Source organism: Eutrema salsugineum, unplaced genomic scaffold (genome assembly GCF_000478725.1).
Source record: "Eutrema salsugineum unplaced genomic scaffold, Eutsalg1_0 scaffold_2, whole genome shotgun sequence".
NCBI classification, from domain to species: domain Eukaryota; kingdom Viridiplantae; phylum Streptophyta; class Magnoliopsida; order Brassicales; family Brassicaceae; genus Eutrema; species Eutrema salsugineum.
In genome coordinates, this window is record NW_006256829.1 from 5,188,854 (window position 1) to 5,214,853 (window position 26,000).

General features: G+C 39.2%; 4 protein-coding genes across 5 annotated transcripts; 2 read left to right on the forward strand and 2 right to left on the reverse strand.

Annotated features, from left to right (window-relative positions):
- Nucleotides 1–1,063: 1,063 nt before the first annotated feature.
- LOC18018246 (UDP-arabinopyranose mutase 2) lies at nucleotides 1,064–3,216 on the forward strand. Its single transcript, XM_006400024.2, has 4 exons — nucleotides 1,064–1,508; nucleotides 2,032–2,282; nucleotides 2,365–2,533; nucleotides 2,644–3,216. Exons 1-4 carry the CDS (start codon nucleotides 1,167–1,169, stop codon nucleotides 2,971–2,973), a joined length of 1,092 nt encoding a protein of 363 aa, XP_006400087.1. The 5' UTR covers nucleotides 1,064–1,166; the 3' UTR covers nucleotides 2,974–3,216.
- Nucleotides 3,217–3,672: 456 nt separating this feature from the next.
- LOC18018247 (putative F-box protein At1g26515) lies at nucleotides 3,673–4,941 on the forward strand. The gene has a single exon (XM_006400025.2). It carries the CDS (start codon nucleotides 3,673–3,675, stop codon nucleotides 4,939–4,941), a length of 1,269 nt encoding a protein of 422 aa, XP_006400088.2.
- A 1,073-nt stretch (nucleotides 4,942–6,014) lies between these two features.
- Nucleotides 6,015–16,344, reverse strand: LOC18018248 (protein furry homolog). 2 transcript variants are annotated; one of them, XM_006400026.2, is made up of 18 exons: nucleotides 16,210–16,344; nucleotides 15,968–16,109; nucleotides 15,505–15,623; nucleotides 15,130–15,175; nucleotides 14,862–14,934; nucleotides 14,718–14,775; nucleotides 14,498–14,593; nucleotides 14,201–14,318; nucleotides 13,868–14,134; nucleotides 13,688–13,789; nucleotides 13,113–13,470; nucleotides 12,915–13,028; nucleotides 12,105–12,736; nucleotides 11,821–12,017; nucleotides 11,186–11,408; nucleotides 10,917–11,036; nucleotides 9,512–10,288; nucleotides 6,015–9,236 (listed from the first exon to the last, which is right to left on the reverse strand). In XM_006400026.2, the coding sequence occupies exons 2-18, from the start codon at nucleotides 16,061–16,063 to the stop codon at nucleotides 6,162–6,164; spliced, it is 6,471 nt and encodes a 2,156-aa protein (XP_006400089.1). In that variant the 5' UTR covers nucleotides 16,064–16,109; nucleotides 16,210–16,344; the 3' UTR covers nucleotides 6,015–6,161. The 2 variants fall into 2 exon arrangements, with proteins under 2 accessions (XP_006400089.1, XP_024012030.1); XM_024156262.1 differs by lacking the exons at nucleotides 15,130–15,175; nucleotides 15,505–15,623; nucleotides 15,968–16,109; nucleotides 16,210–16,344 and having other exon boundaries at nucleotides 14,858–14,878.
- A 284-nt stretch (nucleotides 16,345–16,628) lies between these two features.
- On the reverse strand, nucleotides 16,629–22,797 carry LOC18018249 (DNA-directed RNA polymerase 2, chloroplastic/mitochondrial). The gene is made up of 19 exons (XM_006400027.2): nucleotides 21,658–22,797; nucleotides 21,234–21,449; nucleotides 21,002–21,135; nucleotides 20,844–20,910; nucleotides 20,523–20,581; nucleotides 20,142–20,259; nucleotides 19,938–20,051; nucleotides 19,713–19,844; nucleotides 19,211–19,627; nucleotides 19,018–19,068; nucleotides 18,854–18,924; nucleotides 18,685–18,769; nucleotides 18,251–18,403; nucleotides 18,066–18,140; nucleotides 17,887–17,976; nucleotides 17,731–17,778; nucleotides 17,521–17,635; nucleotides 17,312–17,415; nucleotides 16,629–17,214 (listed from the first exon to the last, which is right to left on the reverse strand). The coding sequence occupies exons 1-19, from the start codon at nucleotides 22,588–22,590 to the stop codon at nucleotides 17,104–17,106; spliced, it is 3,093 nt and encodes a 1,030-aa protein (XP_006400090.1). The 5' UTR covers nucleotides 22,591–22,797; the 3' UTR covers nucleotides 16,629–17,103.
- Nucleotides 22,798–26,000: the final 3,203 nt, after the last annotated feature.

The following is a 26,000-nucleotide window of genomic DNA, read 5'->3' on the forward strand; positions in this document are numbered from 1 at the left end:
ATTATGATTTGTCCTTTTTTTGTCGACAATTATGATTCTCTGTTTTTATATACGTTGTACTTGTTTACCTTGTACAATACGATGTGTATATTAGCTAGAGTAAACTAACGATTTTTTTTTCTGATAACAAAAATTAATTATTTGAATAACGGCTTTTATTTTTAATATACGAACTTTAACTCAAATGGAAGTTAAATGTTGTAAAATTTAAGACACTACCACTGATCCCCACATCCACATGCACTATAACTTTGTTAAGTAGTAAAGTAAAACAGAGCATTTATTGAGTTGTTACAAATTCATTATTTTTTCTTTCCAGTTTTTCTTTAAGGTAAAGCGGTAAAGGAATGAAACCTTCTTTCGCAACCTAATACTGTATTACATTCCAGTCAACAATTATTAATTATTTAGTTTCTTAGATCTACGTTCATATGATTCATACGGTAAATTGTAATTAAAAAATAAGAAGTACATTAAAACAAAATTGTATGTGCATACGAATTAATTATACATTCTTCACCGTTTGAAAGATAATTAAATCCAAATCAAGTCAAACTGAAAAAAAAGCAAAATATTATGTTTATTCAAAACCAATTTGTATTTCATCATTATGTTCCGAGATGTATTGCTATAGAACTTCATGAGGATTTCTCATGCCTTTAATTGAAATATGAAGATGTTTTAAAAAGAAAAGCAAAATAGGACTTTAAGACTGAAATAAGATGGATTAAAAAGTATTAAACACACCTGATACTTTTTTTTGTTAACCATGAATTAATTTTTATCAGCCTAAAACTCTTGAAATATTCGGTGCTATCAATATCATCACAAGTTTTCCATTTTATAATAAATTATAATTAATTAAGATTATTACAACCCCGAATTGTACGGGCAGCAAAAGACAGAATAGAAGAAACTCACTTTCCAACCATACAGTTTTTCCGATTGGACATCTTGAACGAGTCTTCATCAAACACGTGTCAAAGCCAGCACGTGCCGTCACTAAAGCACGTGCCAGATCTGTATAAATCAAAGCGACGGGTTTCATCTAAGTTTCAAAACATAAAAAAATAAATAAAAATAAAACACCAAAATATCTATCTCATCAGCCAAAAAAAAAAAAAATCCACCGACGAGATCCGATCTCATCCCTCTCCCCTGAAATCATGGTTGAGCCGGCGAATACCGTTGGCATCGCGGTGAACCCGACGCCGTTGCTGAAAGATGAGCTCGACATCGTGATCCCGACCATCCGAAACCTCGATTTCCTCGAGATGTGGAGGCCTTTTCTTCAGCCTTACCACCTGATCATCGTCCAGGACGGAGATCCGTCGAAGAAGATTCATGTCCCTGAAGGTTACGATTACGAGCTCTACAACAGGAACGACATCAATCGAATCCTCGGACCCAAAGCTTCTTGCATTTCGTTCAAGGACTCCGCTTGTCGTTGCTTTGGGTACATGGTGTCGAAGAAGAAGTATATCTTCACCATTGATGACGATTGCTTCGTAAGTTTGTCGAATTTTGGTTCTAGATCTGTTTGTTTTTGGCTTATTGTTTTCCCCTGTGTGGATTTGTTTAAGCTCATTGCTTGAATTTCGTAGATTTGATGTGAGGTTAATATACTGGTTGACTAAATTCGATGGATCTTAGGTTTGTTGATAATCCTTGTTCGATTAGCTAGGTCGATTAGGCAAGTCAATGTTTTGTACCAGCTCGATCCATATACCCGCTTGATGAGTCTCGATCTGGTTTCACTAGCCATGGTTTCTGATGTGTTCACTTCTCTACTTTATAAGCTGGTGTCATTGTTGTCGGGCTGATCTCTCTGTGAAAAAACAGATACCTTTACGGTTTTTGTTTGAACGTCATTGTTCTTCACTTTTTTTTCTTTTGTTTACCTTTTGTGATTTGAGGCGTATATTCAAGGATGAGTCTCAATTACGCTCTCTTTAGTTTTAGTTTACCAAGGATCTGTATTTTAGCCACTTGTCTCATTCATACTTGTTCTTTGATGTGTGTTGTGTATAGGTTGCCAAGGATCCATCTGGGAAAGCAGTAAACGCTCTTGAGCAACACATCAAGAACCTTCTGTGTCCATCGTCTCCATTTTTCTTCAACACCTTGTATGATCCTTACCGTGAAGGCGCTGATTTCGTCCGTGGATACCCTTTTAGCCTTCGTGAAGGTGTTTCCACTGCTGTTTCCCATGGTCTCTGGCTCAACATCCCGGACTACGATGCCCCGACCCAACTCGTGAAACCTAAGGAGAGGAACACTAGGTGAGAATTTATTGTTGTTAGCCGGTTCTATGTCAGGAAATTCAAATGTCATTCTTTCTCTAAACATTTGGTAATGTGTCAGGTATGTGGATGCTGTGATGACCATCCCAAAGGGAACACTTTTCCCAATGTGCGGTATGAACTTGGCTTTCGACCGTGATTTGATCGGCCCAGCTATGTACTTTGGTCTCATGGGGGATGGTCAGCCTATTGGTCGCTACGACGACATGTGGGCTGGTTGGTGCATCAAGGTAGTCACTTTTTCCATTAGTATATAACTCAAAGCAGCTTTAATGTTATGTTCAGCACATGCCCTGTACTCAGCGATATCCTTTTTTGGGATGAATCTTTTTTTGTACAGGTGATCTGTGACCACTTGGGCTTGGGAGTGAAGACCGGTTTGCCATACATTTACCACAGCAAAGCTAGCAACCCGTTTGTGAACCTGAAGAAGGAGTACAAGGGAATCTTCTGGCAGGAGGAGATCATTCCTTTCTTCCAGAATGCGAAGCTATCAAAAGAAGCAGTAACTGTTCAACAATGCTACATTGAGCTCTCGAAGATGGTGAAGGAGAAGCTGAGCTCCTTAGACCCATACTTTGACAAGCTTGCAGACGCCATGGTCACATGGATTGAAGCTTGGGATGAGCTTAACCCGCCAACTGCTGCAGCAGCCAATGGCAAAGCTTGAGCAGTACCTGAGCCAAGAAAAAAAAAACCACCACAGTTTTGGTTGTTTTAGCTCAAATTATCATTTTATGTGCTTTCTTGTAGTTGTTTATCATTATCAATACTTTCTCATTGCCACAGGTCTGGTTTATTTATAAATCATGGTGGATTTGTAGTTCTATTTATGTTTTTTTTTTTTTCTTGCGATTCTCACACACTTTTTCTTCTTTTGTTTTATTAATAAAAGCCTTTACCATTACTATTTTCTTGTCAGTAATTAATCTTTACCATTACTAGCTTGTTACTACTAGTTTATCCACAGACTTTAAACGTTTACGTCATCACGATCCCATGGAAAGAAGCCATGCCCATTAAAACTCTACCATACACATTTGAAGTGTGGGTTATGGACCAGTACGCTAAAAACAATGCTTGGTTGAAGAAAGATTTAGTGAACAAGATTTCTTTCCATAATCTTGCAGACAAGATCATCAACTTTCCCAGTCAGATAATTAGATGGGAAAGCCCATTCACTATAATGTGGGCCTGCCGCCCTTTTTTTTAGCTAGAGGAGACTAACTAGGGTTTTGAACCATGATCATCTAGCTAGAGCTATTTATACTCTCTGTTTTTAAACGATTGATTGGCTCCCTGCTTATATATTGTACTACTCTCTCGCCGTAAAAGAGAGAAAAAGATTTATAAGGGTTTCGAAACAATCATGATCACACGCAGCAAAAAGAGCAAAACCAGCGTGAACGCCAATCCACAAACCTCAAAAGAGGAAGCAAACTTTGATGTAATCCCTGTGGACCTGGTGAGGGAGGTTATGGGGAGACTGCCTGCGAAATCCGTAGCTAGGTTTCTTCTAGTGTCCAAGTTATGGGAAAAGATCATCCGAAGTAGAGACTTCATCACGTCCTTCCCGTTTAGGTCGTGTTCTTCGTCCCAGCCTCGACTCCTAATAGCTTTCGGTGGTTTAGACAGTCCAGAAGGACGTTTTGGACGTCACGATGCTAGGAGATGGGATCCAAGAATGCAAAACTGGAACTTCTTCTCGTCGACTTTGTCATCATCCAATTTTCTGTCGCGTTCGAATGTGACATGTCCGCTCCCAAACCCTGAGGAAATAGAGTACCATTCGCATTATGTTAATGGCTTACTAAGCTTCGGATATGGTCAACAACAGTTCATAGTTAACCCTACAACCGGTAAGTCCATAGCTTTACCTAGAGTCAAAACCAGGAGAAGGTTTGCAAAAAGTTTCTTCGGATATGATCCAGTTAATGATGAGTATAAAGTATTGTGCATGACTGAAAAACTGCATGGTCTTCCTAAAAAGCCATCGTCTCAACATCAAATATACAATTTGGGCGGCGATATAGAAAAACAAAAACAAAAAGCATGGAGATTGATAGAATGTAGCCTTCCTCACCGTCCTTGCTCTAACGGTGTGTGCATAGATGGTGTTGTTTATTATCTTTCCAAGACGGGCAATGATTTGTCGCAAGTTAGCTTAATGAGTTTTGACTTGAGGTCTGAAAAGTTTGGTCTTGTTACTGGAGTACCCGCAAACACAGGCATTGTAGTTTACACCAGCTGGAAGACCCTTTTTGTTTTAACCTACGAGGGGAAAGTAGCAATACCCATCCAAGCTTCATATGCATATGAATTTGATGTGTGGATTATGGATCCGAATGATGAAAAACATGAATGGACGTTAATGAAAATATCTTTGGGTATTGAAACTTGGAAAATTTTATTTCAATATAATCAGATGATACGCATCAGAGGCATTACTCAGACGGGTGAGTTTATTTTGACACCAACGTCCTACAAATCTGATGATGTTTATGTTGTCTATTACAACCCCAACACGGATACCCTTAGAAAAATTAAGGTTGAAGTGAACACAGACAATGACTTTAGGTGTCCTTGTCCGCGAGGAATTGTTTTTTCGGGTTACGTTGAGAGTCTTTGGTTTTTGTAAGAGATACAGTTTATGATATCTCATAATATCAATATATTTTTTTCCCCGTTGATTATATATATAGTCTTGGCAAAGCTTGAGCAGTGTACTAGATCAAATGATCTTTTCTTTTAACTTTTAAATTGAGGTTTCCTGGTTTACACTTTTGAGTACGTAGTTTGTCATCTTCATCATCAATATGACAGTCCACCGGTTGTGGATTCGTGGTTCTATTTATGTTTAATTTTTCTCTTCGGTTCAATAGCAAAAGTTTTTTTCTTTAGGGTTTACCTTGAGTAATTTCTTCTCAGTAATTTATCTTAATTCTCAATTACTCCATTTGTTTCACAAAAAATGTTATTTTGGACTTATTATTATTTTTTTTTAAAATTTCACTTTACATTTTTTAATGTAACTTTTTACATCAATTTCTGTTTAATCCTATATTTACAAATTATAAATTTTGAATTTAAATCAATTACATTTAATTATTGATATATTAATTAGAGGTGTATTTTTTTCATTTTATGAGTTTCTTAATTGGTGTGATAGTGTGAAATATGTCGGAATAATACTTTTTAGGAAAACAGAAGAAGTAATAAAAAAAAAAACATCAGAGTTTTGCAAGACTCTAGACCCGGTTAGGCAAGGCAAGATCCGCTTTCCAACTTGGGTTAATTAGATGGGCAAGCCCAATAACCATACTATGGGCTTGCTAAACCCGATGCGTCTTTATTTTCCTACTTAAAAAATCTAGCTAGGGTTTCCAAATAAAGACCGAGCGATCATGGGAAAGAAGTCTCCGCATAAAGAAGATAACCGAGAACAATTCGAAAGACAGACCTCTGGTGTCGTTGCCCTGTCGACCCACTGATAGATATTCTCAATCGATTCCTCTTGTACATTAGAATAATGTGTGTATATATACAACTGGTAGCTACTACAATTTTGGTTTCACTTCATAAATAAGTACGTACAATTTATCGATGAAATATCAATGGAAAAGATAATATATATATTACATTTTTGTCATCACTAGAAAATAAAAACCCCCATCATCTATAGAGTAGTAGTAAGAAAATAAAAAACTTTCGTTACTAAATGTCTGAAATGCATTGGACTCCACTAAGCGTGAGCATACAAGTTAGTCTCTATAACACCAAACTATTCACACACAAACACATTGCTTCTTGAAAAACGTACAAGTAGCCAAAATAATTGCAAAAATTTACTGGAGAAACTTACATGTTTGCGATCGTTGTGACAAAAGGCACCAATCTTCTGTAATCCCTTCTTCCTAGAGCACAGTTATCGAGAACTCGACCCAATATTAGCCTTGTGTTCTGCAAAGCCACATCTCTCGGAGGTATCCCTGATTCTGCTGCTGCTGCTGCTGCTGCACCGAGAGGGAAAGCTTGCGACATTGTTGCCGCCATCATCGTGTACTGGAGAGGTCCGCTTCGAGCTTTGAATGAAGTCTGAGGTACAATTGTTTTCTCATCATTTCCGTTCTCCGAGTAACCGGAATCCTGAGGGTGGGACCCACCGCTACCGCCTTGTACCGGGCTACAGCTCTGAAGAAGGGCTTCGAGAACACTCAATGCTTCCCAACACAGAGTGCTTTCGACTAGCTGTGAAACGATGGTGTACATGTGGGGACTCTGTGAAGCATCCATGGGAGTGTGTTGGAGCAATGCCTTGAGCATAAGTAATATTACTCGTTGGTAGTCCACTGGTCCTTTCTTCAGCAGTCTTAACAAGTGACCGAAAGCTAAAGCTGAGTGTTTAGGGAACCATTTGTTGCAAAGCAGAGGAGAGACGCATGCAAGGAGATTATCAACTCGTTTAATCTCGCCTCGAGCATAAGCAACAAAAACCGTAGCTAGTTCATTAAGCGATTTCGCCCGACACCATGTAGCAACGTTAGCTGCTACAGAACATGCCTTCTGGTACTGCTGCTGGAGTGGTAACGCCGAAACCATGACTTGGTCTTGGCTCAGCTGCAAGCAAAGCCAAGGCAGTAGACCTGTGATATGCATAAGGAGTCTTGTCTCGGCGTCACCAAATATAGAGTCACATGAAGGCACTGTAATCCTTGATAGGACCTCAATCGAGAACTCGTGGCTAACAGTAGACATCAATCCTTTGAGGACAAGAGGTTGTACACCTTCGAACTTTGGCAGAGTTCCATTTGACGGTGGCATCTCGTAACCTCTAGATTCTGTCCTTTGGAATTCCCCCAAACCGTGAGTGTTGAATTCATCCCGAGGCATACTCGACAAGAGAACGTTTTCAGTTGTTTTGTCACGGAATGATAGACGGTCAATAATTCGGGAGAAGAGCTCAAGAACCTGGCAGTACACATGGACAAAGTCTGTGTGCATCATGGCGACACAGCCCCAGAAGAGTTGTGGGTATAGTATGACTTTCTCTGGTTCCATATTCTCTACCATCACCTGTAGCGTCAGAAGGATTTCCATAATAAAACCCAAAACTGGAGGGATGGGATTGCTAAGACATCGATGAAGACACCGTAGAAGGGAGACACATGCATCACTTGTCACACTTGGCCGTAGCGCACGGTATATTTGGTGTGACCGACAGGCTAGATGCCTTGAAGTGCATTCCATAGCCCATTTGAGAGCTTCAGTTCCCCAAGTTTCTCGAAGATCTCCTTGGAAGAATATAGCATCAACCATACTCTGAACAAGTGCAGACAAAAGAGCAGCACTAGGAAGATCTGTTCTCACAACCGTTGGATCTTCACTCTCCCACATCATGCTCCCTCGTTTTGATTGCACATACTTAATTAAACTCACAACCTGTTGCTTGTTTTCTCCATCGCTGTTTTCCACCTCATATAGCTCCAAATGGCGACCCGCAAGTGAGTACAATAAATTCACAAGCAAATGTTGACAATGCTCTAGCACAATGTCTTCAGAGCTGTCCATCGAAACAAAAGTGACATGGAAAAGCAAAGGCAGATGCTCCCTAAAATCTTCATCATTCTCATATGCGATTTCTGCAAGTAAAATCAGAGCTATATCGGCATGAGTGAGTGAGTGCTGCTGATGTCCCTGCAAGGCTGATTGGAGTTCCTTTGCATTGACACCATGCATTGCGATCCCAGAATGCAACACATCTTCCCCAGAATTTGGTGTATCAATGAGATAATCTCCACTATCACGTGAGACATGGCGACTCCTCAAACTTCCTGTAGAGCTCCTAACTCCCATTAACGGTCCTGATGCATTCACCAATGATGGCAGGAGCTGACCAGAACGACCAGTAGCTACAGGAACAATGTTCAACTCAGGAGGCATTGGACTTAAAGGTCCAGAAGCACTTCGCCCAGTCACGCCTGCTGTTCTCCAGCTTAGGCTCCCACTTGTATTTCTTAGGGGACCATCAAGGGAGCCTCGGACAAGAAGTGGTGACATGTGTGGCTGGTTGTCGGCAACTGAAGCAACTTGAGGTGCTGTGGCAGGTCCCTGAGAGAACTCCAGCACAAAATTTCCATTGGAATCACCCCGGTTTGCACCATAACCAATGGGTTCAATACTGTCTTCGAGCATCCGCTGTGACAGTTGGTAAACCAGGTGATCAATAGTACGCTGAGGACATATCCGTGCGAGGTACAAACTTACACGTTTAGCAACTGAAAAATATGTAGCAAATGCACCAGTTATTTCGGCAGAGGCATTTGAATCACAGTCCTCAATGCCCTTTGTGATCAAGAAATCCAATACAGGGCTGATGTTTCTGGGCTTACTAGCAATAGTACTCCAAAGTTTTTCAATCTCATCAGGGAACTGATCTCCATGTCGCCATGTGACATAATAAAGACTTTTTAGTAATCTTTCACTCCAACCCGAATCCTTGAGTTTCCAGAAATTAAGGTTCTCAATCCATGGAGCCATACAGGTCAAGACCTGATGCTGAGCAATTATATCAACAGCATCAAGCTGCCGCTGCATGATTTCTTCACAAAGGAGCTGGCTTAACTCAGGATGATCCTTGGCGAGTTTGCAGGAGAGCTTGTACTGGAACTGTTGATAAGAATCCGGAAGATTACCTACAACCGCTGCTCTATAGCCTCCTGAACCTTCTATACCATCCTCAGCCCATTCACGCATAGAAAGTGTCTCAAGCATTTGAAGAGCATCATCACGAATTTGTCTAGATGGATCGACTACCTTGTAGAGAATTAGACTCAAGAGCCTCTGAATTTCACATTTTGGTATTTCTTGTCGCATGTAGACCTCGGCCAACACACTGAAGTATCCATCAGCTATAGCCGCATCAGAGTAGTAACACTGGGAAAAGCACAGATGTATTAGTCCATGTAGTTTAAAAGAGTCCAATTAACGATGAAGTCACACGAATGAGCACGGCATGGAAGTAAAAAAAGCTTATCAAGAAAACTCCGGTGCTGAAACTGGAGCTTAAAATTAAAAAAAAAAAAAAAAATCATCATTGCCTGGATAAGCTTTCATCATTGAACAAAATAATATCATACATTAATATTGTAATTGCCACCAAAAAAATTACTGAACACAACTTCCATACATTCGGTCTGAGAGAACTTTACCTGATCAATGCAAGCAGGGAAGAGATCCAGGTTTGTTAGTAGAAGATTCTTCAAAGCCAATTTTGCCAACGCAACACGTTGATGACCACCTCTATGCCTATCACGGCCTGCTGTCCCTCGTCCACCTTCTCCTGTGTATTTGGAGTATGATGGAGTTCTCGGATCAGCAGGCGAGTAACCAAAAGGGACCCTGGGAGCAGGCTCGATAAACAAACTATTTATCCATGATATCACACGGCCACTCATTTTCCTTGCATTGTCATCAAAACACGGTCCATATAGAAGGGAAGCCATTGCATTCAACGAGGCCCATTGGATGGCTTCAATTTGCTCATTCAGTTCCTTGTCAAAAGAAATTTTGTCTACAGAATCTTTGGATCGGTTATGCTGCGAGGTCTTATAGCGCTCAACTTCACGGCGATAGTCACTAACAACATCCTGTCCCCACGTACTTCCTGTATCATCAGACCAAGAAAGGAGCAGATCGAATAGACGTTTCCTACTTCTAACATCAAATTTCTCTGATTTTGAATCAACAAATTCAGGGGCAAGGAATCTTAAAACAGACGCAAGTGCATAGCGCAGAGGCTGCATGTCCTGAAAGCTTTCAGGAGGTGCCAATGAAATGTGTCTCGTTGAATCTTCAATGAACCTTAGATAATGGAGGCGGAAAACTGGTTTACGAGCAAGCATTCCAGGCCAGACATTCTCAGACACTGTCCGATATATATTAGCAACATGAACACGGAGGTCCTCTCTTCGACCTCCCTTTTGGATCTGCATTCATATCACAAGCATACATCTTTTAATGTCAAGTTCCAATATTTTTCATGCAGCCGAAAATCATTGTAAGGAACATGGTGAAGAAGAAAAAGATGGTCATCGATTTCATATTTAGGGGAAAACTCTGCCAAATCTGGTTAGTACTTCGACATCTGTCAACCCTCTTAATGAGACAATAAATCTGAGTAGATCGAAGTTTTCTAATCCTTCTTAAGAGCATCTCCAATGTATGACTGCATATTTTCCTTTATTTTGGAGTAACTCCAAAATGGAGTTGGGTTTTACTCCAATGTAAACTCCATTTTTTCCTCCAAAATGGAGTTATGACAAAAAAAATGGAGAAATTTTATTTTTTGCTCCATATTTGGAGTAACTCCATTTTTTACTCCATTTTGGAGTGAGAATTGGAGTAGGGTTGGAGATAATCTTGCTGCAAACTCTATTTTGCAGTAAAATTTGGAGTAGGGTTGGAGATTGTCTAAGTGACAAAAAATACCACCATATATCTGTGCAGCCAGGCAGTTGCATTGAGAATCACCCATCTTGGGCAGGGAGTTATTCCAGGTATAATTTTTAACGAATGTAGATTACATGATTTTCTACAATTTGCTCAAGTATATACCTTCCACTTTGGCTTTGTCTCCGTCTCTAATGAAATATCGTCCATGAATGATGCTAGCTCGCTAAACATAATTTCACATGCTTCCAGATGCGAGCGCCCGAGAGCCATAGTTGCAGCATGCTACATGAGAGAAATATAAAGTAAAGATTGTTTGAAAAATTATCCAGGAGAAAAAGAGTCAACCAAAACCACAGAACAAGACAAGTTTAAAATACTGACAAAACGACCAGTTTCAAATAAAAATCGCAGAAACGTAAAAAAACACTTACGTTGTGGGTCTCTGACCCAAATCTAAGATAAGGGAAAATAAGGTGGTACATGTCTCTGGTTGATGCAATGCTACCCGCATCTTTTCCATCAGGTGGACACGAACACACAAACATAGCATACAGAAGCCACTGATCCAGTTTGTTATCTGTATCTTGTGACTGGCTAGCCTTTCCACCTAACTCAACAGGTGTAATATAGGCAAGGCGGTGCATAATTTCCGACCTGGAGATGAAAAGGGCACATTAGTTTCGTTCTTGTTAATTAATAATAGCAAAAGAGGTATGGCCATAAAATGAAACAACCAGTTTTTTGTGCGAAAAGCACTAGTGCTTGTAAAAATAGATTTCTTTCTCGAGTATTTTCCGTTCATGGGAGAAACCTCTTAAAACTTTCACAAAAAAGCAAAATTTTATCTACGCGTTAACCTAGGGCATAAATATTTTAAACGGCTTGTTGATCCATGAAGCTTATTTTTGAATGTTTTAGCCTTTTAGGACAGTGTTGACGGTCAGAGAAGAAGGTAACAAAAAAAAAATCATAACAAGACTCAAGACAACACACCTAGGATGATGTGGTCCGTAAAAATACTAGGAGCAAACACACGAAAGACAATGCAGCTAAGAAGTATACTTACTTGGCTTCTTGAACAGAGCGTGGGCAGAGCTCAGCAGCATATTTAACAAGCTCGCTGAGACACCGACCCCATCTATTCTTATCAGGGCTCTCGAAGATTATAGATTGAAGAGTCACATCGGAAGGAATGGCATCGGAATCTCGTCTTAAATCAAATGGACGGGCAGAATCCCAGTAGCAACTTTGAACAATATCATCCTATTATATTTATAATGAAAAAAGGATACAATCTTAAATGTTCCATAAAGCCTCTGAAAGAGCAAGATATACACAGAAGGTACTTACCCCATGTTCTTCCAAGACATCGATCATGTATATGGGTTCAGCTTCAAATTTCATAACATGGTCAGGGTGCTCTTGAATCATGAGATCTCGAATATCATTTCTCAATGCACGTACACATCGCAATAATTCTAGCGCAGTATGCCGTATCTGGCTGTCAACTGAACTAAGAAAAATTAGGCCAACAGCATCAATATCAGCAGCGCGAAACTCAATTGCACCTGCTGATTGATGAAATGATAATTTCTTGAACCTATCATTTCCCTTTGCTGTTTGCTTTTCCTCTTCAGCATCAGTATCTTGCCTATCATCTACTAAACAAGCCCTCCAGAAACGCATGAGTTCCAACAAGCGTCCTAGTGATGTTTGAATGAGGAGTGGGAACTCATCAGGAAGCTTTAAGATGAAGTTCGCCATCCCTCTCATAACCGCAAAACGGCGATGAGGAAGGTATCTAACAATCCGGTTCAGGACTTGCACTGCTTCCTCTCGAACTCCAGGATCAATACTTATACCATGCTGAGGTATAATTTCTGTGATCTTATCACTCCTTCCAACTTCCTCTATCAAATAAGGTATGCATTTCAGAACTGATCGGAAGAGAGATCCTTGAGACTTTTCTTTATTCACAGCATCTGCATATGTCTTGAAGGTTAGCAAGAATTGTTTTCAGGAGAAAGTATTAGCCAGAGAATCCCAGGTACAAATCAGAAAAGCGATCACACTCAAATTCGCACAACATCTAGTGATCTTTTGACTTCCCCATAAAACTATGTACATCAGACGAAGAATTTTGTGTAAAACTACATTTACCTATTGTAGTCCTCGATGATGTTAGAAGAGCTTGACTATAGGTCCTGTGGCAGGATCTCAAAATTGACTCAATTGCTGCTTTCACCTTTGGTATGTAATGGCCAATTCCATGACCTGTTAAGAGAATACTAAATTAAGTGTATGAAAGGACAAGCTTATTGAGACCAACTAACGAACTAATTCAGATTAACAGGTTACCCTTAAATATTTCCAAGCCAACATACTGGCTTGAAGGTGACATAACAAGTGCAAGCAAAGCACGAAGACCAATAATCTTTGCTTCACTTGGACTATCTTGCTTTAACAGTTCTAGTAACATGTGATTCATGGCGAAGTCAAGGTTATGTTCAGCTATGGTCACACAGAACTCAACGAGTTTATCTTGTTGGACATCCTGAGTGAGCATTCCTTTTCTCAGAACTGTTAGCAACTGTGATGTCACACTATCCAAGTAATCCCATATACGATTTGGTGGCTGGGTAGCAGCATATACACTCAAATAAAACCTCAACACCCGGTGAAGACAATCAAGTGCCATGTAACGATGGTTTTTATCCTGCATGAAGTGCAGTATGCTTTATAGTGAGTGAAACCAAGATATATATATTACCAAGAACAGGCTTTAAAAAAAAAAAGCCAATGTCGTCACAGGTCCTGAACTACTTAAGAATAAAAAGAAGCTGCTGTAATTACAACTGAACTCATCAAGGTTTGCGGACGTGACAATTGCTCTTGTGCATTCTTAATTTAAATTTTGGGTGCAGCCAACTTACTCTCAGAAGCTTGTACAATTGCTCCATGTGAGAGCTTAAATTATGATGAAATATAAGCGGGTCACCGAGACAGAGAAGAAGCGTCACAAGCGGATAGCCAACCTATATGCCCATTGATACATGTTAAGGACTGAATCACAGAAAACATGATAAAGTGATATGAAATTCAGATCGACGTACACCAAGATGTTTGCTCTGTTTTTCCATCCAATGGATTAGCTGCACTCTAATACGTCCAACAGCCTCATACCAGAGTGTCAGCGCAGGCTCTGCAACTGAAGGAGGCCACTGGCTTTTGCCACCATCGGAAAGTGGCGCCAGGATGTTAGAAAGCATATTGCAAAGCGCATGATGAAGCTCACTTTTACGTTTGTGTGGAGCACGGTTAAGAGGATTTGCTTTTGCTACAAATGAGGCAGACGCATTTAGCCCACCCTCACTCTTGACCTGACATCAACAAAATGTCACGTTCGCATCCTGAAGGCTGCATTACTTAAGATATCAGAGGCATACCCCGAGCTTTAAGTATCGCATCCCATTAATAATGCTGAGAGTTTCACTTCTTGCAACACTTGTGTCAATGCGGCGTGTATTGAGTTCCATGAAAAACCGCTCAGTGACAGAGCTGAATCTGTTAGTGAAAAATCATAGTAATAAATGGATTAGAGTGGTTGCGATTGCGGCTCAGAACTGGATCACCGTTTTTACAAGTTATTTCCTGCCAACTAAACTTGTAAATGTAAGTCCACCCTTTTTTTCATTTATACTTTACCATGCTTGGAGGATCGTTAACATTACAAAATGAAATACCTAATACGGGATAGTGCACCCAACAGTTGAGCAACCAAGTCAAGAAGGAGACCCCTCAAATCGACCAGTGATGGGTATTCCACTTGGCTAACAACCCTGTAACCGAGAAGTACCCAGAACTTGAGAAAATTAGCATTTTACAACTCACAAAAGGCAAGCCAAAGGATCAAAGCATACAGTTTAGGGAATCATATAAATTTCAACAGCTTGAGATTTCTACCTGTCAGCGTTAATTAGCCAATCAAAAACGAAATTCTCAAGTCCAGACCATAGCTTCTCTGCCAATGACGCAAAATGTTTTTTCTTTTAGCAAGGCAGTATACACATTTTGCTGGAAAGAAAGTGAATAGAGAAACTAACAAACCGGTGAGCCCTTCCTGCGGGCAACACTCTACAAAGCGAATACAAGCTGAGCAGAAGATGCACTCAACAGCCAACTGATTCCAGTCATGTAAAACCATATATCAGAAAAATGAAAACCAAATTCGAAAACTGATAAAAATAAGACCGTGGATGATAGTATTCTTAAAGAGAGGTAACAGTAAGAGTATAACAGTCTGGTCAGTTGGATGTAGTACACATAGTTACGAAACCCTGAGGACTTGCTCCTGTGAAAAGTCAAAAGAAAATACCTTTCTCTGGAAAGTCGATGCATCATTTGCACCTTTAGGTGATTCACTGCAAGACAGATATACAAGCACGCAAAAAATAACAAAATATTAGTAGTGGCCCAGAGAAGTGGCTTCGCCCCAATCATATAGATTACATCTAGTAAATAAACTCACTTATATGAAGCAAAAGTGATATCCACATAAGAAAATAATGATAATGCACCACAGAGTTTAAAAGCAACACTGGATCATGGACGATCAACGATTAAAGCTAAAATAATGCAAGATGCAGAAATAGTAGCCTGTGGGAGAAGGGTCTTTTGGACGTATGTCATTTGGAAAAAAAAGCCAGATACCATCTCATTGTTAAGAACGAGAGGAACAAAATTTACCCACCTTTCCCTCCATCTAAGTAGAGCTTCTAAAAGGGGAACAGGTGTGTGACGCGCAATCATAGCCAAGGAATCGAGCACCTGCTCATAAGCAGGATCTGATGGACGAAGGTACTGTCCATCCTGCAAACATCACACCAAGAACAATATCACTACCAACGACTGGTGTAAAAAAAGATACAGAACGTGAAAAACTATTTTAAGAAAACATATATACTAGTCTGTAAGTTGCAGTGGGAAGTGGGAACATATGCATTTCCTTCACAAGTCCTCATTATAATGTAAAACTTCCATTAAACCCTACTCTGGACTACGAAGTCTCAACTATCGAGAAGGAAACTACCCAATAAGCAGAAACGAACACCTTAAAGCACTGGGAAAAAAAAAACTTAACCACCAAAGAACATATGGATTCAAATGTGTGAACTCAAAAAAAAAAAAAAAAGCTTATTGAGAAGGAGACGAACCTGAGCCTGAGCTGTCTCGATTCGCCGTCTTGCGAGAGGCAGGAACCGCTGAAGCAGCGCCTCTACTATCAATTTCGCCGCACTCCCGGACTTCATCACTTCCAACAACAATAGATCCCCAAATGCGATTCAACACTGTCCTCTGTAAATAAATGAAATATATTCAACAAATTATAGACCCCGAATCAAACAGAATACGAGACTCAAATCTCGTGAAAATTCCCAGAATCAATAAGCCATACCAAAGAAGAGCAACACCCACAAATCACGAAACCATTCTAGGACTTAGTTCGATCCGGTAAAAGAATCGCTAAGAAATTTCTTTGATCGACGAGCTGCCTCGTTCCTCTTTTCTTTTATTTTCTTTTTGTTTTGTTTTTTTTTGTTTTTTTCATCTGCAGCTGTTAACGTCAACATCTTAAGTAAAAAATCATTTTTATTTCTAACAACACATAACAAATAAATCAACCAAATTTAAATAAATAAAGTATTGACTTTAAATATTATCAATCGTTGGATCCTTTGTCTGGAAAGTAATTTTCTTTTGTTGTGCACGTCGGGAAGTAATTAGAGAAGCATTAAACTAGTTTTTATATCATCTACTTCGACATTGTTATTCGTGGAGAAGCAAAAAATTACACAGCGAAAAGAAAAATAATGAGTCAAACATTATCAGTAAAACTCATTTATATATGTCAACTATATATTTTATTGATTCCTATGCTCATATACAAATTTAACGCAAATATATCATATTAAATTAGAGTTTTATAAAACTACTATATTCTAAGAAAAAAATGACATCCAATTTTGTTTTTCATTGATTCGATCTCTTATACCAGCCCAAGCTTGTAGTTCCAAAACACTTGAAACCATTATGGTTAGATGTGTCTGTCTTGGTCTTGGCTTTGTTCGAGTGTCGCACCAATGCCTTCTTTGAGTTTAGTAGTCTTAGCTCATCTTCTTGCAAACAAGTCTTCCTTGGCTATGAGCTGCTCCTTGGTTCCTTGCTCTGATTCAAGCTCTTCTTTTTTGGTGTTGCTCAGGATCACATCATCTGTTCTGATAGTCTCTCGTCTTGTTTCTTTAGAGCTTGGAAGATCTCTGAGAATTTACTGAAGCCATAGATTTCTTAATCAGTTGAAGAAATAAGGTGAATCTAACACCACTTTCAAATCTAAATCTCCTCGTTCAGGCAGAGCAGGAAACTCTAAATGAGGAAACGATTGCTCAAAGCTCTCCAGCAACTGTTACAAAGAGAAAACGACAGTCATGTCATGATCAGTCTTCCACAGGCCATATACAATTGGCAAACCGAAGATGGAGACAGATGATGAAGCTTACATTCTCTAGTATCGGTTGCGAATACAGCTCAACAAAATTTTCGCGTAATATTCTGTTTAATTTATCCACATCGCACGCATGTGTCCAGAATGAGTCATGAACTCCTGTTAGAATATTTTTTTATTAACAATGTGTTAGTTGACACAAGATCAAGGTTTCGAGAAAGATGGAGGTCAAAAAGATTTTAAGTTGTGAAAAAAGGACAGAACCTGCAAAACACACGCCAGCTCTTTTGCAGGCAACTGCAGTCATCATCATATGGGATCCGTCGAGGGAGTGAATAAAATTTGGAGGAAAAGCTGTCTTTTGTCGCCTGGCAATGACCTGCAAAACCAAAATCCACAAAAATCTTTCAGGATTAAGCCATCACCATACTATCTTTTGTCTATAATCGAAACCAAGGTAAAGCTGAGGCAGACCTTATCAGTTTCGTGCTGAAGCGATAAGGTTTGGAGGGATGTCTTTACCTGCATTCATTTTGATAAAAAAAGAAGACATCCATTACATTTAAATTCATACAAGAGCATTAGTGTTTACATAATGTTATTCACTCTATTAACTTTAGGAAGACTTACGAGTTTTGTTCCCATTTGGTAGTAAGGTTGCACAACAGGAAGACCCAATGGTGTTGTCCATCGAACTGTTTCGTTTTCTGAAGCAATAATCTGTGCTCATATAAAGATTTTATTTTTCATGAAGAATTAATAGTGTCCAAAAGTAAATTTATTAGATGCTGAAAAAAATGTCTACACACCTTTGCACAGTCACCAAACCAACGCATGATGGCGCGTGCAGCTTCAAACATTTCATCTATAGCAGTCAATGTTACCTGCCCCAAGCATGACAAAACCAAAAGATTATCGCCTAATAGCATTTTGCTTTCGGTTAGTTTTCAAGTACATGAGAACTGGAAAGTACTTTCATCTGTTGCTAATATACCTTTGCTGCATAGCAAGCCGCCCCAAAAATTTCTTTTTCATCACTAAATGCACTGCGCTCCTTCAACCTTCTCTTTATTTGATCTCGTGCACCAATATATGTGACACCATAGACTGCTGTCATAACCGTCTGCTTTACAAGTTTCCGATCCACCTACAGATTTTGAACAACCATCAAGTGGTAACACATGACCAAGTTATGTGACTGCGTCAATAATATTCCCAAACAAAACATACATCAGGCAACTTGCTCACACGCCAAAACTATATATACATTAGAACAGTTCATGAAAATCCAATTTGTGTGATTTAACAATGGTTTTCGAGGATGTAAGAAATGAGATTTCTTCTCCACTGTGCAAGCAAGGAAGCTGAAAACCGAGATACACATGATGAAAGAATGGAAATATAATGAAAAGAATTTCAGAGTCGGACCTGGTTGACTAATTTTCTTGCACGCAGTGCATCTGGATAAACTTCAGGATCTCTGTCTGCATCTCGGCGCATAATATTAAGAACTCTGCAGCGCATATGCATATGAAATTTTGATTGCACATTTATTTTTAAAATTATGTCAGCATAACGCAGTAGATGCAAAGCTTACCTGGTAGCTATTCCTGAATAAACATCGGCCGGCTTCTCACCTGCAACTAGATTTACAGCTTCTGCTCCTAACTGATATTCATTTTTTTAAAACCAAAATCAGAAAAGAAAGATGACAAGCGGCCAGAAAAAGGAAAACCACAGAAATAAAAAGAAGAGAATTACTGTGTCTCTCCCAAGCGCGGCATAATGCTGTAAACCATTGCAGGAACCATCCTGGCCAGAACCAAAGTGAAAGAAGGGAAGTTCGTATTAAGGAACACATATTGGAAGAGAGACTACAACGTAAAATCAATAAAAAAAAAAAATCAATCCTGAAAGAGGAGATGTCAATATGGTAACTTCTGCCATAAAATACCTGATGTATAGGAATATGTGAGAGAACTGTCTCCGGGGATGGACTTCTGAGAGCTTCAGTGAGATTTATGCACACAGCCAAGCACTGAAATGGGTCTTCAGCTTTCAGCCACCATCTGCTTCCTTCAAGTGGTCTGTCTGCCGAATCAAATATGTCATCCAAGTGATTCTCGGTGAAAGCTAGCCGACCCTCATGTGATAACTTGTCTACACCACCAGCATACAAGTTTGCTAAGTGTATCTTCAGCCAACGTAAGCCTGATCTTCCTAGAGGCCTTCCCTCAGCAAACTCCAAAACACCCCGACACAGATCAGAACCGAGATGATTTAAGTGTGGGGGCATGGGATATGCACGTCCCCGGAAGTCAATATTGTGGGGATAGTAAAAACCTTCTTCATCTTTCATTTTCCGTGCTACCTGTCACATTCAAATATCTAAATACTTACCAACAAGACTCTCAAAATGGCACATTACTTTGATGCCAAGGGGGTATAAAGCTCACCGAAAGCTTGAGTTCTATATCACAGCGCTGAGAATGTCTCTCGCTATTCTCCTTCTTAGCAGATCTAATTTCAAACTTCCATTTCTTAAGAATGCTCTCATCTTCAGTGTCGGGCTTTTCAGGTAAAGGAACCTACAGTTTGAATTAATAAAAATTAAAGAGCTTTTGTGATGCACAAGATCTCGAAAATATATCTACGCCAACAATAACTAATGTCGAACTCACATCGCTGCGATCCACCAGATCAGCAGTACAGCCGCCACTGCTCCATATCCTATCTACAACAGTTAAAACTCGCTTATTTACTCTCCATTTAGTACTTCCAAGCGTATCCAAGGCCTAGCAAATGTCCATAAGATATATTACAGAAATTAACAACCGTAACTGATCTCTCCACCTAAAGCACATGAAGAAACAGTATTGGCTGACCTCAAAGACTGGTTTTAGTTGTCCTTTAGGTGCGCTCTTAAGTGCCTCTCGTTGTTGCTTAGCTCCATGAGTTTTCATTATATATGACGCTAAGAACAAGTAAGCACCTTTGTCGTAACTGCGAATAACACAAAATGAAAGTGAATTCACTTACAAAACACTCAACAAAATAAAAGTCTTCCAAATCTTAACTTTCTTTTTCTCAACTATGTTTTGGTCAACTTTAGGCTTCTACCAGACCCGAGTAGCTAGTCTTGGTCACAAATATTGTACAATAAATATTATCATACTACAAATTCGTTTGGGATTATTATGCAAATACCATGCAATGCAATTATATCATCATTTGGGGTAAGCATACAGCAAAGAAAGCTTATTTACCCCGACCACTTGAGAGGGGGAACCAGCATTGGCATGTATGGCACCACTGCATATCTCCCCTGCATGATAAAATAAGAAAAAAAGGCGACATTCACACTTCCTACAATATAAATTAGACGTCTTAGTTATACCTTAAGCTTCAAATGCCCGATCTATTAAGTCTAATTTACAGGCACCACACAAGTCGAACCCTCTTTAGATATAAAGTCAACAAAATGAACATAAATTACTCTCAGTTCTGAAAGAAATTCACGAATAGTTCCGTTGCTATTGACTTAAATTTAATCTGACTGACAAACCAAACGAGAATAGGTGACCTACAGTTTTTTCCAAGCCTTTGCGGACCAAAGGGTCACACTGGATTACACCATATTTTCTCCCAGATTTCCTGTTGTACAAGAACGGCCAAAATATGAGCATATGACATTCAGGACAACAAGATGCGCACTACTTGAAAACCATAGACCAAAATTCCTCACATGTTTTCTTTTACTACTGTCTTGAGGGTATGCACAAATGCAGGTCGGACATCAGGCAGATCATTATCCTGCTGATTAGGTGGAGCTTGTATATAAGCTGTTCTTACCAACAATTCTATAAGACGACTTCCAACCTAAGTGAATTAGCAAAGATCAAAATGTTAGCAACTTATGCAGCCAACAGAAGCTTTCTTTACTTCCTCAGCACTATCGTAGCGAACCATACACACACCTTAGCCCTAGCATCTGCAGTCCATGGTTTTGTATAGTCATATGACTGCAAGATCTTTCTAACCGCTGACAACTTCTGTTTCTTTATCAGCTCATTGACCTTTTTTCTTAACTTATCTTGTTCCTTCACTGCAGTTCCGTTTTCAACTTCCCCGCTCTCCTCATTGTCATCCCCTTTTTTCTTCGTGGTCTTTCCCAGGAATGTGCATATCCTTACCTATCCAATCAAGAGAACAAAGAATAAAAAACAATTTTAGTATACAAGCATACAAGACATCCAAACACCATAGAGCAGATCAATCACAGAAGTAAACCTTATAGGCTAGGTTTCCACTACAACCAATCAACGGCAAACCAAGAAGATTGGTAGCAAAAGATCTGACATATAACAAAGCAGAAACCAGAAAGAGATGAAGCTAACCAACCTCTTGTTCAATGGCATCGCCTACTGAACAAGCAGCATGAACAACCTTAACACAACCGTTATCACCACCAGTCATCAAATGCCCCACCAACTTGTGCATTGTGATAACAGCTATCTTGTCGGCGGGCAACTGATCAAGGTAATGTGCATAAGTTGCTTTGCTCTTCCCTAATCTATATAATTCCTGATCTTTAGCAATGACATCTCGTACTGGTTCGAACCAATCCAGAAGCAAGGACTTCACATAAGGCAGATTAGGCGCAAGCTTTTTCTCACACATATCCGTCAAAAGCTCCCTGTACTCATTAGCAGCTCTTTCCCATTCTTCTGTCTCGATCTTAACTTGTCTTCTCCATAGATTCCGATACTTTCCGCGTCCCATTCCAACATGTTCTTGCTTCTTCATCCGCCACGAACGATGATCCTCTCTCTTCTGCTCTTTCTTCATTTCCTTCAACAATTCCTGTACCTCATCGACAACCGAAGGCTCTTCCTCGACATCTGTTGACGAGATCTCTTCGGCTACACTCGTGTACCTTCTAGCGAAGGACCCATTAAAGTAGCTATCGTTCTTTGAGAATCTCAACCCGACCCGCCCGGGAAGCTCCTCTGGCCTCGTGACGCCACTTAAACGACTAAAACCCATTTCGTGACATCCTGAGTCCGAGAAGGATCCGAACACCGAACACCGAAATCTCAATTTTTTCGAGAGAGAAGACTCCTGAGAAGACGCAAGAAAGCCACGAGTTTGGGAACCGACGGCTAATCTAGCAGCTTGTGACCTTGAAATGGCTTGTTTAGCAATGCTTCTCCACATAGGGAAGGATTGGGGAACTGGGTTTCGACAAGAAATCAAGGGTTTGTGAAATGGGATCAAATGATCGAATACCTTACTCTGATTTGCCAAGAACACTGGGGTTTGGGCACTGGACATCAATCGAGCTTAAATTGAGTAAAAATCGATAAAACAGAGCATACACAACACGAGACTGGATAAATTCGATCGCATGAGAAAGAAAACATAGAGCGAAATCGGAAAATTGGGTACACTTTCATAGAAGGAGGAAAAAAAATAACAACAACTGGTAAGTAAAGAGTACACGACGAAGCCGCCTTAAACCCTTTGTTAAAAACCCTTGCTTTTCCAACTTCTTCTCAGGCCTCTCTCTGTCTTTTTTTATTTATTTTGTCCCTCTTGAGTAAAGAAAAAAATAAAATAAAAATATCTTACAAAGGCCTCTACTGCGGCCCATAGTCTCTTTTCTAAGCAAAAAGGCTTGAGAAATTTATGGAGCCCAATTAAAAAAAAAATAGTTAATTACTTTATTTTCTTCTATTATTTGACCATTTCAAATAGGCTTGGGCAAAAAACCCGGATCCGAATATCCGAACCGGAATCGAACCAAAATGGAAGTATCGAATCCGAACCGAATCCGAACCGAAATTTTTTAAAAAAATCCGATGGATCTTAAACTCTTATATCCGAAGAACCGGAACCGAACTAGTACCGAACCGAGAACCGATTGGCTACCCGAATTATCCAAAAGTATCATTATATATCTTTCTAAATATTAGTTTTTTTGATATTTTTGATATTTGGTATATATTTCTGGTTTTACAGATATATTTTTTTTATTTTTGGGACTTTTGGGTAGGGGTGGGAAAAAAACCGAACCGAACCGAACCAACCGAACCAAACCAAACCAAACCGAACTGAACCGATCTATTTTCAATATAGAATCAGTTTGGTTGATGTTTTTCTCAACCCGAACGGTTCGGTTTAAAACCGAACCGAACCAAAAAACCAATACATTTATTTAATTTAATTTATTAGTTAATTTATAATATTAGTATATATGAAATATTGTGAATTTGTGACACGATTTCACCCAAACTGAACCGACTTTATTAATTCTTTTTTTTATTAATTCTAATTTTTTATATATATATTTTCTAACCTACTAGCTAAAAATTCTATATAAAATCAAAACCCTAAAAAACTTACAAACTCATATACCTAAGCAGCTAAAACTCTCATCTTCTTCTCATTCATTGTCGTTGATTCTCCATAGTCTAAAGGTAAGATTTTTTAACATAATATTGAAATATTCTAATAAGTCTTTTAGATCACAAAAAAACAGAAGTTTGATGCTAATGAACAATTATTGAAGGTTTTGATTTTTAGCTTTTGAAAGTCGACGTATCGTAAAGTGATTATCTTTGATATGTGGATTGAATTATTAATAATATGTTTCTTTCCTATGTAGATGAATAATAAAACCACGACCAGCAACAAAAGAAAAGAGTATGATTCTCAAACACAACCGCCAAAGCCGAAAAGAACACTACCACCACGATCACCGGCATGGGAAATTTTTACGAGACTTAAGGATGATGAATTGAAGTGTTCATGCAATTTCTGTGGTAAAGTCTATTCATGTAATCCTGCTACATGTGGAACTTCCAATTTAAATACACACATGAAAAAGTGCAAAGCTTACTTGGATCATAAGGAATCTGAGTCTCAGAATGTCTTAGTGTCTAGTGGTGGAAGTGGTGATCATGGTGGTAAAGTTGTTGGTATGACAAAACCTTTTGATCAAATTGCTTGTAAGTAAGCAACGGTGAAAATGATTATCATGGACGAACTGCCGTTTTCTTTTGTGGAGAATGATGGGTTTAAACAGTTTTGTGAGATTGATATTCCTTGGTTTATTATTCCGTCGCGAAGAACAGTTACAAGAGAAGTTGCTGGTCTGTATAACGCTGAAAAAACAACATTGAAGACTATGTTAAGTTTAAATAGGCAAGCGATCTCTTTTACCACCGACATATGGACTTCTATAACTACTTTGAGTTATATGGCTGTAACTACCCATTTTATTGATAAGGATTGGCGATTGCATAGAAGGATTATTAGTTTTAGTCCTATTCCTGATCATAAATGAGAGACCATTGCCAATCAATTTTTAAAATCTTTGGATGATTGGGGTATTGAGAAAGTATTTGCTATTACAGTTGATAAATGCAAGCAGTAATGATAAAGCTATCAACGTTTTGAAAGATCGGTTGCGTAATAGGAACAATGAAGCTTTGATGATGGATGGTGAATTTATGCACATACGATGCTGCGCACACATACTGAATTTGATTGCCAATGAAGGTTTGGATGATATCATTAACAGCATAATAAGTGTTCGTAATGCTGTTAAATATGTGAGGTCTTCTGGTTCAAGACTAGACTCCTTTAAGCGCTGGGTGGAGGTTGAGAAGATAAGAAGAGGAAGTGTGGTTTTGGATTGTGTTACAAGGTGGAATTCTACATACTTGATGTTGAAAAGTGCACTAAAATATCAAGTTGCATTTGATCGGATGGCTGAAATGGATAAGCCGTATGATGCATGGTTTAAAGAACTTGATTCTAGTGGAAAGAAGAGGAAAGGACCTCCAACATCAATTGATTGGGACAAAGCATGTCATATGGTAACATTCTTGAAGTCCTTCTATGATTCGACTTTAGCATTCTCTTCTTCTATTAAAGTAACATCAAATGGTTGTTACAATGAGATATGCAAAATTCAATCAACTGTGGCAACTATGTCTTATAGTGAAGACGCTGATTTGAGAGATATGGCTTCTGCAATGTCGGCTAAATTTGATAAATACTGAGAAGGTACAAAGAATATCAATAAGATATTGATAGCGGCTGGTGTACTTGATCCTCGTCGCAAAATGGTTTTTACAGAGTATAGCTTTGAACTCATTTATGGGAAAAGGTAATCCAAAGTGCAAAGAAATGTCTAAGTTGGTGATGGATGATTTGCAGAGAATATTTGAGCTATATAGTGCTCGGTACACCACTTTAAAGCTACAATCGTCTGCTGCTCGTGACAGTGAGAATGTAACACAGTCCAACCAAGATCATAAGGATATGGAAGAAGACAGAATTGATGATCCCTTTTTAAGATTCATGGTTGCTAAGAGAACTACTTCAGAAGTTGTAAATGAATTGGAGAAGTATTTAAAAGACAAGCTGTACGTAGCGACTGAAAACGGTATGGGACTTCCGTTTGATCTTCTAGATTGGTGGAGGACAAATAGTTCAAAATATCCAATTATGTCTCTAATGGCCAAAGAAATTCTTGCTATACCAGTATCTTCTGGTGCATCTGAAAGTGCTTTTAGCACTGGGAATCGTATTCTAGACCAGTATCGAAGTTGTTTGACTCCTGCTATGGTCGAAGCGTTGGTTTTGACCCAAGACTGGTTACGCGCTTCACGTCGTTCAGAAGCAATGAAGACTCTCGACAATCTAGAGGAAGAGAATACATATATGGATTCACT